At 38.1% G+C, this 15,237-nt stretch overlaps 1 protein-coding gene across 3 annotated transcripts in view; it reads right to left on the bottom strand.

The window, feature by feature from the left end:
- Window positions 1-2,347: 2,347 nt before the first annotated feature.
- The window catches only part of LOC306859926 (nucleolar protein 4-like), a gene marked incomplete at its 5' end in the record, with an annotated part of 102,576 nt that continues 89,686 nt past the window's right edge, over window positions 2,348-15,237 (bottom strand). For all 3 annotated transcript variants that reach the window (XM_079401341.1, XM_079401343.1, XM_079401342.1), the window contains 6 exons: window positions 2,348-3,758; window positions 5,092-5,296; window positions 5,403-5,522; window positions 6,478-6,666; window positions 6,802-6,981; window positions 7,703-8,061. In XM_079401341.1, the coding sequence (XP_079257467.1) occupies window positions 3,541-3,758; window positions 5,092-5,296; window positions 5,403-5,522; window positions 6,478-6,666; window positions 6,802-6,981; window positions 7,703-8,061 (1,271 nt within the window). In that variant the 3' untranslated portion in view covers window positions 2,348-3,540. The remainder of the gene's footprint in view (window positions 3,759-5,091; window positions 5,297-5,402; window positions 5,523-6,477; window positions 6,667-6,801; window positions 6,982-7,702; window positions 8,062-15,237) is intronic.

Below are 15,237 nucleotides of genomic sequence, written 5' to 3'. Positions count from 1 at the left end.
ATATAAAATATATATGACAATCAGTTCGGTTAAGCCCCTTTAAAGGCACGGCGCATAACTAATCAGAAAACATAGTTTCCCAAACATCTCGGTCATACAGTACTGAGATAACAGTTCTTTGGGGGAATCAGGCATTAGGCTCTTGACATAACTAACACTTTAAAGCCCGTGTGGCGTGGGATTGATTTTGCCCTCGGTGTGTGTATCTGCAATCCGATGTGACCGTGGTTTGGCTGGCTGCTTGGCATGTTGACATCCTTGTTTGGAATGTTATAGGCATACAGGACAAACTTCACATGTGATGTCGGTACAAAACAGTTCTGAAAAGACCACTTGCGATACAAAAAAATTACAAAATAATAGTAATCGAGATAATTATAATAAAAATAGGAATCAGATAAAAAGGTTTTCGACAGTGGGCCACAAGGCGTCCTCAGCGGCTAGCGTGAGAACTCGGATCCGAGAGTGAGAGATGCTCTGATAATGGCTAAAATACCCCTCACTCTCCCGGGACACACTGCGCTGTACGACCGCACACGGAGCACAGAGCATGGAAACAAAACTGTGAACTAGTTACACCTTTTTCAAGATTGTCGCTTGCCTTGTTTTACAGTTTGTTTTTCAGTAGCTGTCCTTGAGTGAACTGGAGAGAAGAAACACCTTACGAACAGATGAACGCTTTGCTTCTTTCCACACAGATGCGGTTTACAGTTCCATCTCCATTGTACGGTTTTAGAAATCCATAGAAGAGCTCAGTAGCATGTGAGGTTGGCGTATAATCAGCAGCGTTCGACGGCGGTGGGACCCATATCAGACCTCAACGAGAGAAAGACAGATGACCGAGACAGCAGCTAGAATTCTCTGTTACCTGACCTCTCAACATCTGTGTCTACTGAGGACAATGTGGAAAAGAAAAGCAGGTGAGACAGAGAGAGATGAACAGAAATGGTAACATCATAGAAAATAAGGAGAGGACTTGCTTTTCAAATCAAGCACAATGAAAGTGCAGGTCAAATTTGTCAGAAACACGTCTAGGTCAAATTTCACTTCAGAAATCACAAGAAAAAAATCAGAAATTGTATTTTGGGAAAACTATTATAGTTATTTTTTGTTGTATGCCTTAAGCATACTTATCCTCAATTTTAATTAGCATAATGCAAATAAAAAGAAAAAACGTATTCTGCTATACTGAAATTATAAAGTATTTAAACATCTCAGTGGTTTGTACTTCTAATTTGTCAATTGAATAAAAAAAATATATATATATTTGTTATACATACAGTATTTTTTACTGTAAACTACACATAATTGCAATTTTAAATGACTGAATTTGTAATAACCAAAAATTTAATTTAAGGATACATTAAGGTTTTGGTGTTAAACTTAGGAAATATAACATTTTTAAATATGTAAGAATATTTAAACAATTTTTAAGTTTAAATATTATTAAATATTGATATATCTCCCCTTATTTCCTTATTACTGAAAGTTCTCTCTTGAAATAAAAGAAATAGCCAAGACAGTTACAGATGAGAGAGGTCAAGGAGCCTTTAGTGATCAGAGGCCTCACGCTGTTCATTTTGCATATGTCTTCACGTCTATAGCAAGTCTAATCAACAACCCAATAACAAAGTAGGAGGCTGGACTGTGAAGGCCTACCATAAATATAACATATCAAGAAATCATTACTTCTACATCCACTGTTGCGTTTTGAGCGGGGGTGTCAAAATTGCACACAAATTTGTCTTAAGAGGGCAGTGTAGTGTCTTGTCACACTCACACATCAGCATGGCTTTCAATCAAAAGTAGGTCCTGGTTATGAATGTAATGATTCTGAAGGCTCCTCAGCAGGGGTCATGGTAGCCTCTCTGTATTAGTCTGTCTCCTTTAGGGCCAGAAATGCGTTTGATTATCTTCTGCATTGCAATATTCTTTCTCCATCCCCCACTAGCAGTGCAACACGGAGCCTCCGAGCTCCTCAATCACAGATTAGCGCTGCCTCTGTGTGCAAATGGAGCAAATTACAGTGACATTACTGTCAGTCAGTCAGTCCCTAAACAAATCTACCTCACTAACTACACATTTTTAAACCTCTCCTGTTAAATATTCAGTTCACTAAAGACCCTTTAGCGTGTCTGTTCGTGTCGTACGCGTGTTCGTGTATGTGTGCGCGCCAAGCTCTTGTGCCAAAGACGATTTGATCCCAGTTGATCTTGAGAATTAAGCACACACTGCGCTTTTAGAACAAATCAAACAAAAGCAAACACAAGCAGCCCTCAGTATTAAATCAAACACTCTCGACCAGAATGCAAAACGGCAGTTTTTTTCTTTTTTTAATCTTTCTTTTGGATTTGGCTCCCATTTCGGTCTTTTTTTTTGCCTTGTTTTTTTTTCGCCTTGAGGTGCTCTGGTTGTGTTTGGGAGGCTTGAGGTTTCAGGTCTGTGGCGTTACGTTGGAGTCCATAGCAGCAGAGTGGATTAATGGCCATTAAGAAAAGTCAACAGATAAAAGACTAACAAGCTTCCATTCCAGATCCTTCCTCTCCGACCAAAGCAGAATAATAAGGTGGAGGAGAAGAGAAGACGTACAGGAGAATGGAAGGACACATAGAGAAGAGGAGAACAGAGGGTGACCGTACAGAGGAAACAAAGAGAGTTGGCATCTGTGAGACCGAAGTGTTTAAATGCATCGGGAAAGGTCCATTCCCAAAACAAGTCCAGTGTTTTTTTTGCCATCAATACCTTGAAATGGATCGGAATATATACAGTACAACACATTTGGAGGAGGTGGAAAAGAAAATCCGCAGTTCAATTACAGAAACAAATTCACTCCCACTCTCTGCTTTCGATGCCCAAATCAGTGGACTGTGAAGTCGAGGACGGACAGGTGATAATTTTCTTCTCCCACACACAGAGAGGGGAACGCTGGGAGAGAGAGAGCAGGACAGACAGGCTGAGGTATTTCCAGGTGAGCTTCCACCTGCATATCTATATGCATAAATTAACGATTCAGAGGTCAGAACGAATGGAAAAGTGCTTCAGGACACAGCGAGTGCTTATTTACAGCAAATACAAAGGTCTATTAGTTTTCTTCTTGCTTATCTGCTTTCTTTCCATTACACCTCCAAATGAAAAGTGTCTTCATTTAGTTAGTGCCGTCTGGAGGATTGACGTGCCGTAATTCCTCCTTTGAAGTAGCTAAAAATAAAGAAAATCAGAAATCGATGGCTCTCAGCAGGGAACGAATGGCGGTTAAATAGAGGGAGGCTGTGGAGAAGGCATGAAAAGCGGGAGCAGTATGTGGAGGACGCATCGAACAGTCCGCTTCTGCACCGCAGCATCCTTCAGAGATTCATCTCCATCTCTCGGCCATTCTCGTCGAAATGATATGAAAGCCAAAGCTTGATGAAGCTGTGTGTTTTCTCTCTCTTCTAACATCTTTAAGAGCCAGATGGTTTTCCTCAGCGACCGGTAAACCTCTGATGAGGATCATGTGAGGGACGAGGGTATGTGTTTAGACAGAGAGTGTTGAGAATCGGTTCAGTTCTGTTGTAGTATGAGGTTCTCCAGCTCATCTGCCGATCGCAGCAGGAAGGCCGCAGATTCACGGTATCCCGCGATCAGCTGACGCACTGCCACCACTTCTGTATGGCTGAGCTGAGCTGAAGCCCCGCCTCCTCCTCCATTCCTGCCGAGACTACTGGAGCTTGACGAGGATGAATTTGAGGCCAGAGACTTCATACTGAGATCGGTAGGCCCTGAATGGAGAGGACAAAAATATAATTACAGACGTAAAAACAACTAAGAACACAGACATGGTAGATTTTGGGAGAGGATAAAAGTTCTTAAAAACCCAAATTACTCTTTTACTCTACTCCAATCAACAGTGCCATAGGAATGAAGTCAGTTACAAATAAGTGTGTACCAGAAAATAATGGCAGACTCTTGTGGGCTGCACGCAATCACATGCAGCATGACCAGTGTAATCCAATCCTTCAGAAAATTACTCTTTTAAACCAGTTCTTTTTAGTGACTCAGAAACATGCAGTGCAGCCTGATTCATGAACAAATGACCCAGTCAGTCCTTAATGAATTCAAAAAGATTTTATAATAACTTTAAACATAAAAAATAAACAGTTTTACATGAGAAATGTAATTTAAGTTTACTTCAGCAGTTATTGGATTTATTGATTATATATACATTAAATATATAGCAATTGCACTGCATAGTTTGGGCCCAGTTGTTACATTTTAAAATTCATTTGTTTGTAGTTCACCAAGTTTAAAGGTTTCCTGTATATGAAATATGTCCACATTAAATTGAATAAAACAGAATAGTGAAATCTTCGTTATTACCCAGCCCCAGTAGATCTGTCAAAAACCTAGTTAGCTGTCTACTTAGACATTATTTTAAAAGGAGTGGTTTTGACTCGAAGGCCCCCGCTGTACAACACAATATTTAACAACCCTCTCCATAATATAATATTAACAGAACTTCACATATATCATTTATTAATTGCATGATGTTATTAATAGAAACCGGGAATGTCAATATATTTAAATTAATTAACCAAAATTCAGTATGTAAATAGTAAGTTCTTTAAAAAAAACAGTAATTATAAAGGGGAAGAAAGCAATATGATTTCAGTTTATATTCTGATTGTATGGTTTTTTTAGCATTAGTATGTTTTTTTATTTTAATTATATGAAAGTTTTAGAATGTTAGAATGTTTCAATATATTAAAAATAATATTATTAATTGCATTGATAAGAATAACTTAACTCATTTTAAAGGATTAGTTCACTTTCATATTATTTTTTTTTTAAAAGAAATACATATCTTGGATCACATGGGGGTGAGTAAATTATAAGGAAATTTTAATATGAAAGTGAACTAATCCTTTATCCCTTGGCCCTCTGTTTGAGAACCGCTTTTTAATGCATCCTACCCTTATATGTTGTAATTTACTTTGTAAATCACATTTTAAGGCAACTTTGCTTGTATCCTGTATCCTTTCACAGATAAGGCAATTGTGGGAGTTAGCATCAAGTTCCAACTTCAGTTAGGATGCTGCTAGCTTCCACTCTCACCGTTTGTCTGGGCGGTAGCTGTTGTCAGTGACACGGGGTGTTGCATGCTGGCACACAGTCCGCCATAACCACGATAACTGTAGTTGAGGCCTCCATTAATGTATAGCTGATCCTGGGAGTAGGCTGTGGCAGCAAGGGAGTATGCAGAGTGGGCCAGCGAGACCGGCTCACGAGAGACCGCCTTATCCAGAGATAGCGGCTCATCCTGAGAGAGAGAGATGAATATATATCAGGCTAACTTGGTTTGAAAATAAACAGATACACCAAGACCGTTTCACAAGCATCACATACACTGATACAACGCTACTTACGTGTGCCTGGTAGACATCCATGCGCATTCTTTTGGCAGCTTTGCGTGATTCACTCTCACAGGCGGCTGCTAGAATGTTCTCAGCCATGGCTGAGGTCAGGTGGGGTGGCGTGGGTCGAGTCTGCTAATACACACAAAGTACATTTAATATATGAACTATTATGGACTAATTTTATGGGTTATGGTGAAAGAACACTTAATTTCTCAGAATCTCATTTTATATGTAATATTATACACTACCATTCAAATTTTTTTTTATGTTTTTGAAAGAAGTCTCTTGTGCTCACTAAGGCTCCATTTATTCAATCAAAAACAGTAATATTATCAAATATTACAAACAAATAATATAATTGTTTTATATATTTTAAAATGTAATTTATTCCTGAATTTTAAGCATCATTACTCCAGTCTTCAGTGTTACATGATCCTTCAGAAATCATTCTAATATGCTGATTTGATGTTTAAGAAACATTTATAATTGTTATGAATGTTGAAGGCAGTTGTGGTGCTTCATATGTTTGTGGAAACTCTAATATATTTTTTTCAGGATTCTTTAATAAATCGGAAGAAAGAGCAATGAAACAGAAATCTTTTGTAAAATTATAAATGTCTTTACTGTCACGTTTAATCAATTTACTCTGTCCTTGCTAAATAAAGTAGTTATAAAAAAATATAAAAGAAATAGGAAAAATGTATATTTTTTAAAAAGTAAAAAAATACAGTACTTGTTGGACATTTTGTCTTATATAGAAACACTGTTAATAGTTTTGACATTTTTTTACTTAATTTACAGAAATGTGTCTAATATGAAAAATATTCATCTGCATATCTACCTTCTCTGAATTTCAGCTTTACCCTTTACAATGTAATTTACAGTCATTTTAATTTTGGAGCATGGTCAATTTAATTAAAATGGCAACGGTATTAATGAGATATTATCGATATTAATTTAGAATGTTTGCCTTCAACAACAAACCTGTACTTCTCAGTATCTGTATTCTGTTGACCACCAGAGGGCAATATAAGTCATCTAACCATTACAAAAAGCAGAAGCAGCTCAATGTGTCAGTGTGTACCTCCATGCCGTTCTTCTTCATGCGGCGGCAGGATTTGAGGTAGGTACGAATGCGCTTGCGAGCGCGTTCCTGGAACTCTGGGAACTGGCGGCTGCAGGACTCAATAATGGCCTGGATCTTCTCTTTAGGCTGTTTAGAGATTGGCACCATACGGTCCAGGTTCTCATCCACAAAGAGACGCACAAACATCTAGAAACAGAGAGTGAAATTAATTACTTCACCGAAGTATGATAAAACATGCAGTGAGGAATTCTAGTTTGACCACATGCTTTATAACACTTTTTATCAAGTAGAAAATCACGAGTTGAATGTCCTTATACTCACATTAAAAGCCTTCAACCTCTCTGGATCCACTCCTTCCACATCATTGATCTTATCGCTATCGTCGTGGTCATCATGGTCATCGTCGTCATCGTCAGCTGCCTGAGGCCGACCAACAGTCAGATCTTCAGGGCATATCTCCATCTTTATTGAATCATAGCTGCCTGAACTGTATTGAGGAGACTGCAAAAACACACAAAGAAACCAAGGTAAGCCTTCTGTCTGTAAGAGCTTATTGACAATCAGAAAATACTTTCAAAGGAGGACAGGGACTGAAAGATGTAACAAAAAATGAAGTCTACCAATAAGGCCATTCATGGCCACCGACGGCGCTTCAGCTAATGAAAACCACCTCTTCAAGGTCTACCTGTGTTATTCAGACATTCTCGGTACCGAGAGTCTTGGGCTGCATTTGCGATCGTGAATCTGTTCATTTGAAAGATAGTTTTGCGCTCTTCTTTTCACAAAGACAATACAATTAAAAAGGAGATGGGAAGCAACAGAGGCTGACCATGGAAAAGAGGAATGAAATGAAAGTTTCCATTCAGACTGGAGCCTTTCTCGGCATATTGTTCAAAGCTCTCTGCATCTGTCTGAATGAAAAACGCTCCTGTGCCACGCTAGCTAACTGAATGAATGAGGTTTGAGAGCCTTTGCATCTGTGTGTTCAACTCGCATTGTACGCTCAAAACAAATGAATCTGTTGTGTACAAGGCTGAAGGAAAAATCTACCTATAGGCATTACCAGTAGCAAGATTAGCAAACAAGTATGTTATAAAGTCAGGTACTTCATTTCCTTACTTCATTTCCATTATTGATACTTGCATTGACTACTGAAATTTTGGTATTGTGACAACTGTAAGTAGCATTCAGTATTTTTATGGGCCTAAATGATTATATGTACCTTGTTATTATAGTCCCTGATATCTCGGTCAAGGCGTAGCTCTGAGGATTTGGGGTATTTTCTGCGCAGCTCCTCTGCATGCTCAGGGTTAAAGGTCGCCAGCATGGCAGCAGCACTAGGCAGGGCCTGACTCAGTCTGTCGCTGAGGTTGACTGGTTGCTGGTCCTCTGAGGATGAAGACGAGGAAGTCGTGCTGAAGTCGAGTGGTGCTGCGGTACCGTTTCCGTTGCCGTTAACCTCAGTGTACGCGCCCGATCCGGGTCCTGTCCCTGTACTGTCACTCACTCCAGCTGCACCTACCGAGGGAGGAGTCAGTGTGCGAATCCCATTGCCGCTCCCACTTTCAGAAGATGAATCATCTAAAACACACATCACACAGCGAAAAATTTGTTTTACAACAGACAAAACACAGTTCTGTTCCAACAACATGCAGTTTGATTATTCTTAAAGGTGCAGCATGTCAATTCTAGCTCTAAAACATAATGACAATTTCCCAAACATTCCCAGATTATTGGTCAGAAAAGCAGGCAATTATGCCCCAAAGCATAGTTGAGCTGCTATAAGTTTTGGTGCCACAGAGCAACAGTGCTTAGGGCAATGAAGCAATGAATAGTTTACTTATAGTAATAATGAAGCAGAAGAAAGTATTTTACATTGACGTATGTGGTGTTCGGTACTGTACAGTTCGAAGAGCTGGATGTATGGAAATTAGTTTATGAAGAGCTCTTTACCACAGCAGAGCTGAATAAAGCACCACACAAACTCAGACACACAGAAACATACAACCCTGTACTTCAATACCCAGATATACAAGTACAATTCAGAAATGACATGGTGCATCTCATTTGTTGCTATTCATATTTTTTCAATATATGCATTATATTGCCATAAGCGTGCTTAACTGTATTGAACGTGTATTTGTAGTGCACTTTAAATCAAGTATATTTTTTAAAAACAGTGCTTTCAGATAATATAAAATAAAAGGCTACTTAAGTGTACTTAAAGAGAGCAAACATTCATGACTTTCTTAATACACAAGTGCATTTTGTAATAATGGCAAGTTATAAGATTTATTTTAAAAGTATATTTATCCTTATGTACTTCAGAATAATTTTAATTGTAGTGTGCTATTCGATATGTTCATATAATATTCATATATATTAATATTCAGTTAATATATTTTAAATGTACTAAATTGCAACTTGATTATAAAAAATGCGCAATTACAAATATTTTCTATTCATGGTTCACAGTGCAATTTGCAATAGAAATGACATGAAAGTACATTTGACTATAAATGCTTGTCAGTACATTTGGGCACTCTTATTTCAAAGACAACAGAAGTACTTATGAAATTACATAAATATGTACTTAAGTGGGTCAACAATCTCAATGCTCAGTGCTAAGTTCAATTAACTGCATTTAATATAAATATAAGCTATAATACATTTTCATTTCATTTGAATTTACAAGTAATAATAAAACACATGACTGACTGACCAAAAAATAATCTTGCACATACAATCAGACACACCTCAGCAAACTAATACGGCAAATCTAGATATAAAGAACTGTGAAAATAAGAAACAGAAAAAAACAGACAAAAGAAAAACGACGTGCGTGTACAGAGAAAAACAGAGACAGAGGGAAGAAAAAGAGAGGACAGGATGGATTGGATGAAGAGGAGAGGGCACAGGCCAGTTGGAGAAGGAGGGATGGAGATTGGATGGAAAGAGGGAAGGGGTGATGCGGAGTGAGTTAGGGGACGAGGGCAGCGGTAAGCAGGTCAGAGTCAGGGGCACTGAACATCGATGGAGGAAGGGAGAGGAGGATGGGGGATGGTGAAATTATCAGTGGAGGACACTGGATGAGATGATGTGAGAGGGAGGCAAATAAAAGAAAGCTGGGTGTTACGGAACGGGAGAGGGGCAGAAAGAAAGAGGTATGGAAGAATAAGCCCACGAGTGAAAGAGAGGTAGAAAAAGAGACATCGAATGTGTGTAGGGATGAGCGTAGCAGAGACAGCCGCATATTTATTGGAGTATAAAGAGTAATCATGCAGGGAGAGGAAGGCCGGACTAATGCCTGCCAGCTCTGCTAAAAAGCTCTAAAGCGTTCGCACACACACTCTCATAGTTTTTCTTGCCATTCCCTCCTTCACTTTCAGGAAAGGTGTTTGAATGACAGATGAGAGAGCTCCCAGTGTAATGTCCATAAAATGTGCGAGTGTGCGCGCGGGAGCTGCGGTGGATGTGTCTCTTATGCACCGTGATGTGCTGAATACACTATTTGCTTGCCTCTGCTCAGGAAACGGCTGCAGCAGTCAGGCTTTTGATGTGCAGATACTGGGCCGAGGCTGCCGCTGCGTTTCTCTCGGGTATGTTTCGACTAGCTTGCAAATGGTTGGTAGTTACACTGGCACTAAGGTACGATCTTCCTGACATGTGCACACAGGCTCCAATATTCACTTTCTGCCACTTGTCAACGGCGAGTGAATTGAGATATTTTAAAGAATTTTTAAGTACGTATATGATATATATTTTTTATAAAGTCTCATATGATCTCATATAATCCGTTTTTGAAAATTGTGAAATATTATTACAATGTAAAATAACTGTTCCTATTTTAATATACTGTCACATGTAATTTATTCCTGTGATGCAAAGCTGAATTTTCAGCATAATTATTCCAGTCTTTACTGTCCCATAATCCTTCAGAAATCATTCTAATTTGCTGATTTGATGCTCAAGAACAAATTTATTTTTATAATCAATGTTGAAAACAGCTGTGCTGCTTAATTGCGGAAAACATCTTTTTTTTCAGGATCTTTGATGAATAGTAATTTCATAAGAACAGCATTTATTTGAAATAGACATTTTTTGTAACATTATAGATGTCTATACATGCGTCTTTATTGACCCCAAACGGTAGTTTATACGCTGATAAATATGAATAATATTACTACTAAAAATGTAATAAATAATATTATATATTTCTATTTATGCATTATGCTTATGTTTTGATCATTCATAACATGAAAATGAGTTTAGTAATGTATGCAAACAATATAATAAATTACTTTCTACAGAAACCCACCAAATTTTGACATCAGTAGACCAGATGTTAAAAACCTGATAAGTAGAAAAGCATGAATATAGGTTAAAATATTGCTCAAATTGAAAAAAGTCAATTGGAAAGGGTCACTTTGCAGCATTAGCTGTGTGTCCACACAGAATTAATCTCTCAGATAACTGGACTGATGGAAGCTGCTTTATCATAGTAGTGTAATATTCAGCTCAGCTCAGACAACATGCACAAAGACCCTTGTGCTTCATAGCAACGCCAGTAGAAGGGAGTTTGATAACCTCTTTAACACAATATGAATCCCTAGAAGCGGGTGGCAGGAAGCTCTCCTTTCTCATTCGATGCGAATAATGACAGCCAATAAAACCTCTTAACCGCGTGACAAGCGTGAAATATGATTAGCCCTGGCTCATGTCACTCAACTGGCCCCGGTCCAGTTCACTCCTGTGGAGAGACTTCCCCTTTTAATCATCCAGAGTAAAAGCCATACAGACAAGCCGACTGTGTCTGAACTTCCTCCATCCATCCATCCTGCTTTTAGACTCAAATTCTATCCATCCTACAAATACAATAGTTCAGGGTGAGTTTAAAACATGTTATATATATCATGTAATGTTTTAAAAACTCATTCTACTTCTATTCAATGTTAACTGTAAAAAAATCCACATCTCTGAGGAAACAAAACAGTGGGCCGAGTGATTGTCGCTATGTTTATTGCCGCAATTACTCTAGCAGGTGTGTGTGTTTGCATGTGACACACAGAGGGGTGCAGGCATAACAGTCGATAGCACCGCTGTGCTTCCTGTCTCAGAATCTCAGTGACGACCAATCAGGCGTAATGATCCGGTCTACACAGCAGGGCCTGTGAGGAGTCACAATAACACAAACATTTCATCAAGGGGTGCTGTCCGTGCACTGATTGGCTGAGAGGATAGACGGTGTACTATTTGAACCCCCCACACATATGCACAAGGCATCTAAACAGGGTGGCAGCAAGCAGGAGGGAATGAGAGATGATCGGCTCTTTTCTTGCGCAGTAATTGACTGTTTTTTTAATTCATGCGGATGACCTCCAATTAGTGTGCTCCTCCGATAAGCCTGAGCCCGTCAGTCAACTCCCCCCACTCCAGTCTATCAGAATCTCCTTCACTGCATACCAACCAAACACATTTCTTACAGATTCTCCCTCCTCGTCCCTCATCTCTTCAGACCAGCACCAGTCGATGGGTTGCATCAATGACAAATCACACACCTGTGCAACTTTTGAGATTTTCATGGTGAAAACTGTCCAACAGCAAAGCATAGCACTCAGCACTTAAGATATTTATAAATACACCATACATTAAATATAATTATAATTTTTAATAGAATGTGCATGATAAATTGCTTGCAATGTTCCTCATTTGCTAGAAGACAAAAATTTAGAATTAATAATTACCTTAAATACATGAGTATATACACACACAAATTCTGTATTCATAGTCTATCTATCTATCTATCTATCTATCTATCTATCTATCTATTAATATTCTAATTTACATAATTGATAGAATTATACACACATTTTGTATTATATATTATTTATATAAAACATAATATAATGAATAATATATAATAAAACCATATATATAATATAATTAATATTATATGATAAAATTATATATTAGGAACATTGCAGACATTATAATATTTATATACATGCACTTATATAATATACACATACAGATGCACACAAATACATAAATATACACATATTCACTGATAATATTTGTATATACATTTTGTATATATAATATTTAGTTTACATATATTTTTATATATCTAAAGTACAGCTAGTGCAAAGGAGGGAAATTCACTCCTTCTTCCACCCCCATCCCTCGATTTCGACCTCTTTCTCTCACTTCTGCACAATAGAGACCCACCCTGTCTGCTTGCACCACCCATCATCTCCTCTCTGCTCTTCTAAAAAAAAAAAAACAGGAGCTTGGATACTGGAAGTGAAAGAGAGAGAGCTGACAGTGCGGTCCAGCTGCTCTGAATGTCACAGTGATTCATTGGGGCATTTAGCGCACTGGGGACAGGACAACACTGGAGTGTGTGTGTTTAAGAGGGCAAGGGTCTAACAGGCACAAGGGCACTCACACAAACATGCTGATTGAAACCAGGCTCGTTTAGTTGCTGTCAGGTTGTGAGGATGGTCCACAGACAGTCAATCAATGCTTTACCCATGATTCCCCTGGGGTGTGGGGGCATAGGGCAGGCGGGAAGAGCAGAGTGCTGCATCAGCCACCAGCTGCCAACAAACTCATAAAATACTTCCTTAACACACTGTATACAAAACCACGAACGCACATAACCATTACTCCCTCGCTTTGAGACATCCAGTTTTCATCAATACACACACACTATGGCTACGTTCCAAAATTAAGTGAGCTGCCTACCAAGACTGTATTTTGACTGCATTTTAAGGAATCACAGGTCAAGGCAAAAGCAACAATATCACACCAAACTGTAAATTCCCCAAGATCGAGTTGTGTGAAATCTTGCTTATAAAGATGCAATTTATTCAATATTGGTTCAGTCTAGTTAAGAATGTACTGTTTTACTTGTTATTTGTGCTACTTGTTAGCAACATGCTAACTTCAAACTAATGAAATCACTTGTAAGTTAAAGTGCAGGCAAATTAGCAAAACGTTGCATACACAGGTGGTCAATTATCAATAGTGTAAGGATGCACGAAGAACTAATTACTCAAGGGCTCACTTCCAAATTAAGTAGCTTTATATCAGTCAACAGTGAATTTGTGTGTTCAAAGTTTAACAAACTTGAGTCTGAAGCAAAATCCAATGCCTCACATGCACCTGTGTTTAGCCTGCAGGATTTTACAGTACAAAGGTAAATGTGACCTCTCCAACTATAAAATACGATTTTTCAAAGTTGTCAATACAACAAAGACTATTGGACTATGAATTTCAAAAAAACATTAAAAAACACATTTTTACGTGTAATTCAACATATTGCTTGCCATTTCTTAGTACTGTTAGTATTTGCAAAATTTACTAACAATTTCTGAGTGAAAATGGTTTCAAATGAAATTATACAGTTTTTCCCAGTGTTGCATTACTTTTTTGTGGCGCACAGGCTGTGCAGTTTCATGTCTATGTAAAGCGTTTTAAATAATTCCCTTACAACATTGTATTCAGTTAGGAGTGAGCTGCATGCTAAGTTTTCAAACTGATATTAAATATATTCAATTTGTAGGTTTTTCAGTTCTCCGTTGGCATTAGAACAGCTAATTGGCCACTCAAAACAGCAAACCTCATCAATCTCATCAAATCAAAGAAATATGCACTTCTCCACACTGTTTGTAATAACTTATTAAAATGAACCACACATCAAACTTTACTTGGCCTAAACACTGATTCTTCTCAGGATTATGCACAAACATTTTAATCAATATGATTTAATCTACAGCAAAAATAACAGCAATTTCATATTTTACAGGAGCCAGTATAAATCAATGTTTTCATTGTAGTCCGGTCTGAGAACATTGATTTAAATAAACGTTACTGATAAAGCATGGCATTAAGAGAATTGTTTCTTTAATGCAGCAATGGGCCAATAAATTAAATTAAACTATGTCATGTACGCAGCATAGCCTGTAGCTCCTGCAGTGCGTAGGGGACAGTGAACCACACGGAAATCTAGTTCACCATTCAATCAGCTCAATTCTACAACATCAGAACAACTAAAGCATGAATCATAGAGCTAAAAATACTACTTAACCATGTGGGCCTTCACACATGCACACGCACACACACATGTGCATGCATGAGCATGCCAAAACTCACACCATGCACATGCTTCAACACACATGGTAAAATGCACACAGATATGCACAGGCTCAAGCACAGAAAACTGAAAACCATGTTTTTCTTTTAATGCATGTAAAAAAAGTATTTAAAAAAGTGTAAAGATCTAATGCTATGATGTCCAGGCATTTAAGTGTCCAAAGTGTCACTGTATTTTAACAAATCAAAATGCAATCACAAACAAATACACAAATGTCTCACTCAACGGTCAATTTATGAGACCATGAGACTACACATGGCGTGACTTGGATTCCATTTGCCACAAACAAATAATACACTGTTTCTCGCACACACTCAGACAAAGAACAGAGCTCTTTACACCCGCGCACACTTATGCATGTATATATTCACGCATAAGAATGTCTGTTTTTCCAAATAATTTACTGAATATGCATGCATAAGCATACCAGCATACCAGTATATTAGAAAGAAGTGCAATTAAGAGTGTATATATTATGGATGTTATAGTGATATGACCACAGTGTGGAGGCTAAAACTCACAAATACTTTCTAAAAACTTTCTGCTTGGTAAAACCACTCTAGAGTTCATACTGTTCAGGCACTTGTTCTTTATCGAAG

Source organism: Barbus barbus (assembly GCF_936440315.1).
Source record: "Barbus barbus genome assembly, chromosome: 40".
Taxonomy (NCBI): domain Eukaryota; kingdom Metazoa; phylum Chordata; class Actinopteri; order Cypriniformes; family Cyprinidae; genus Barbus; species Barbus barbus.
This window is presented reverse-complemented; position numbering and strand designations above follow the sequence as displayed.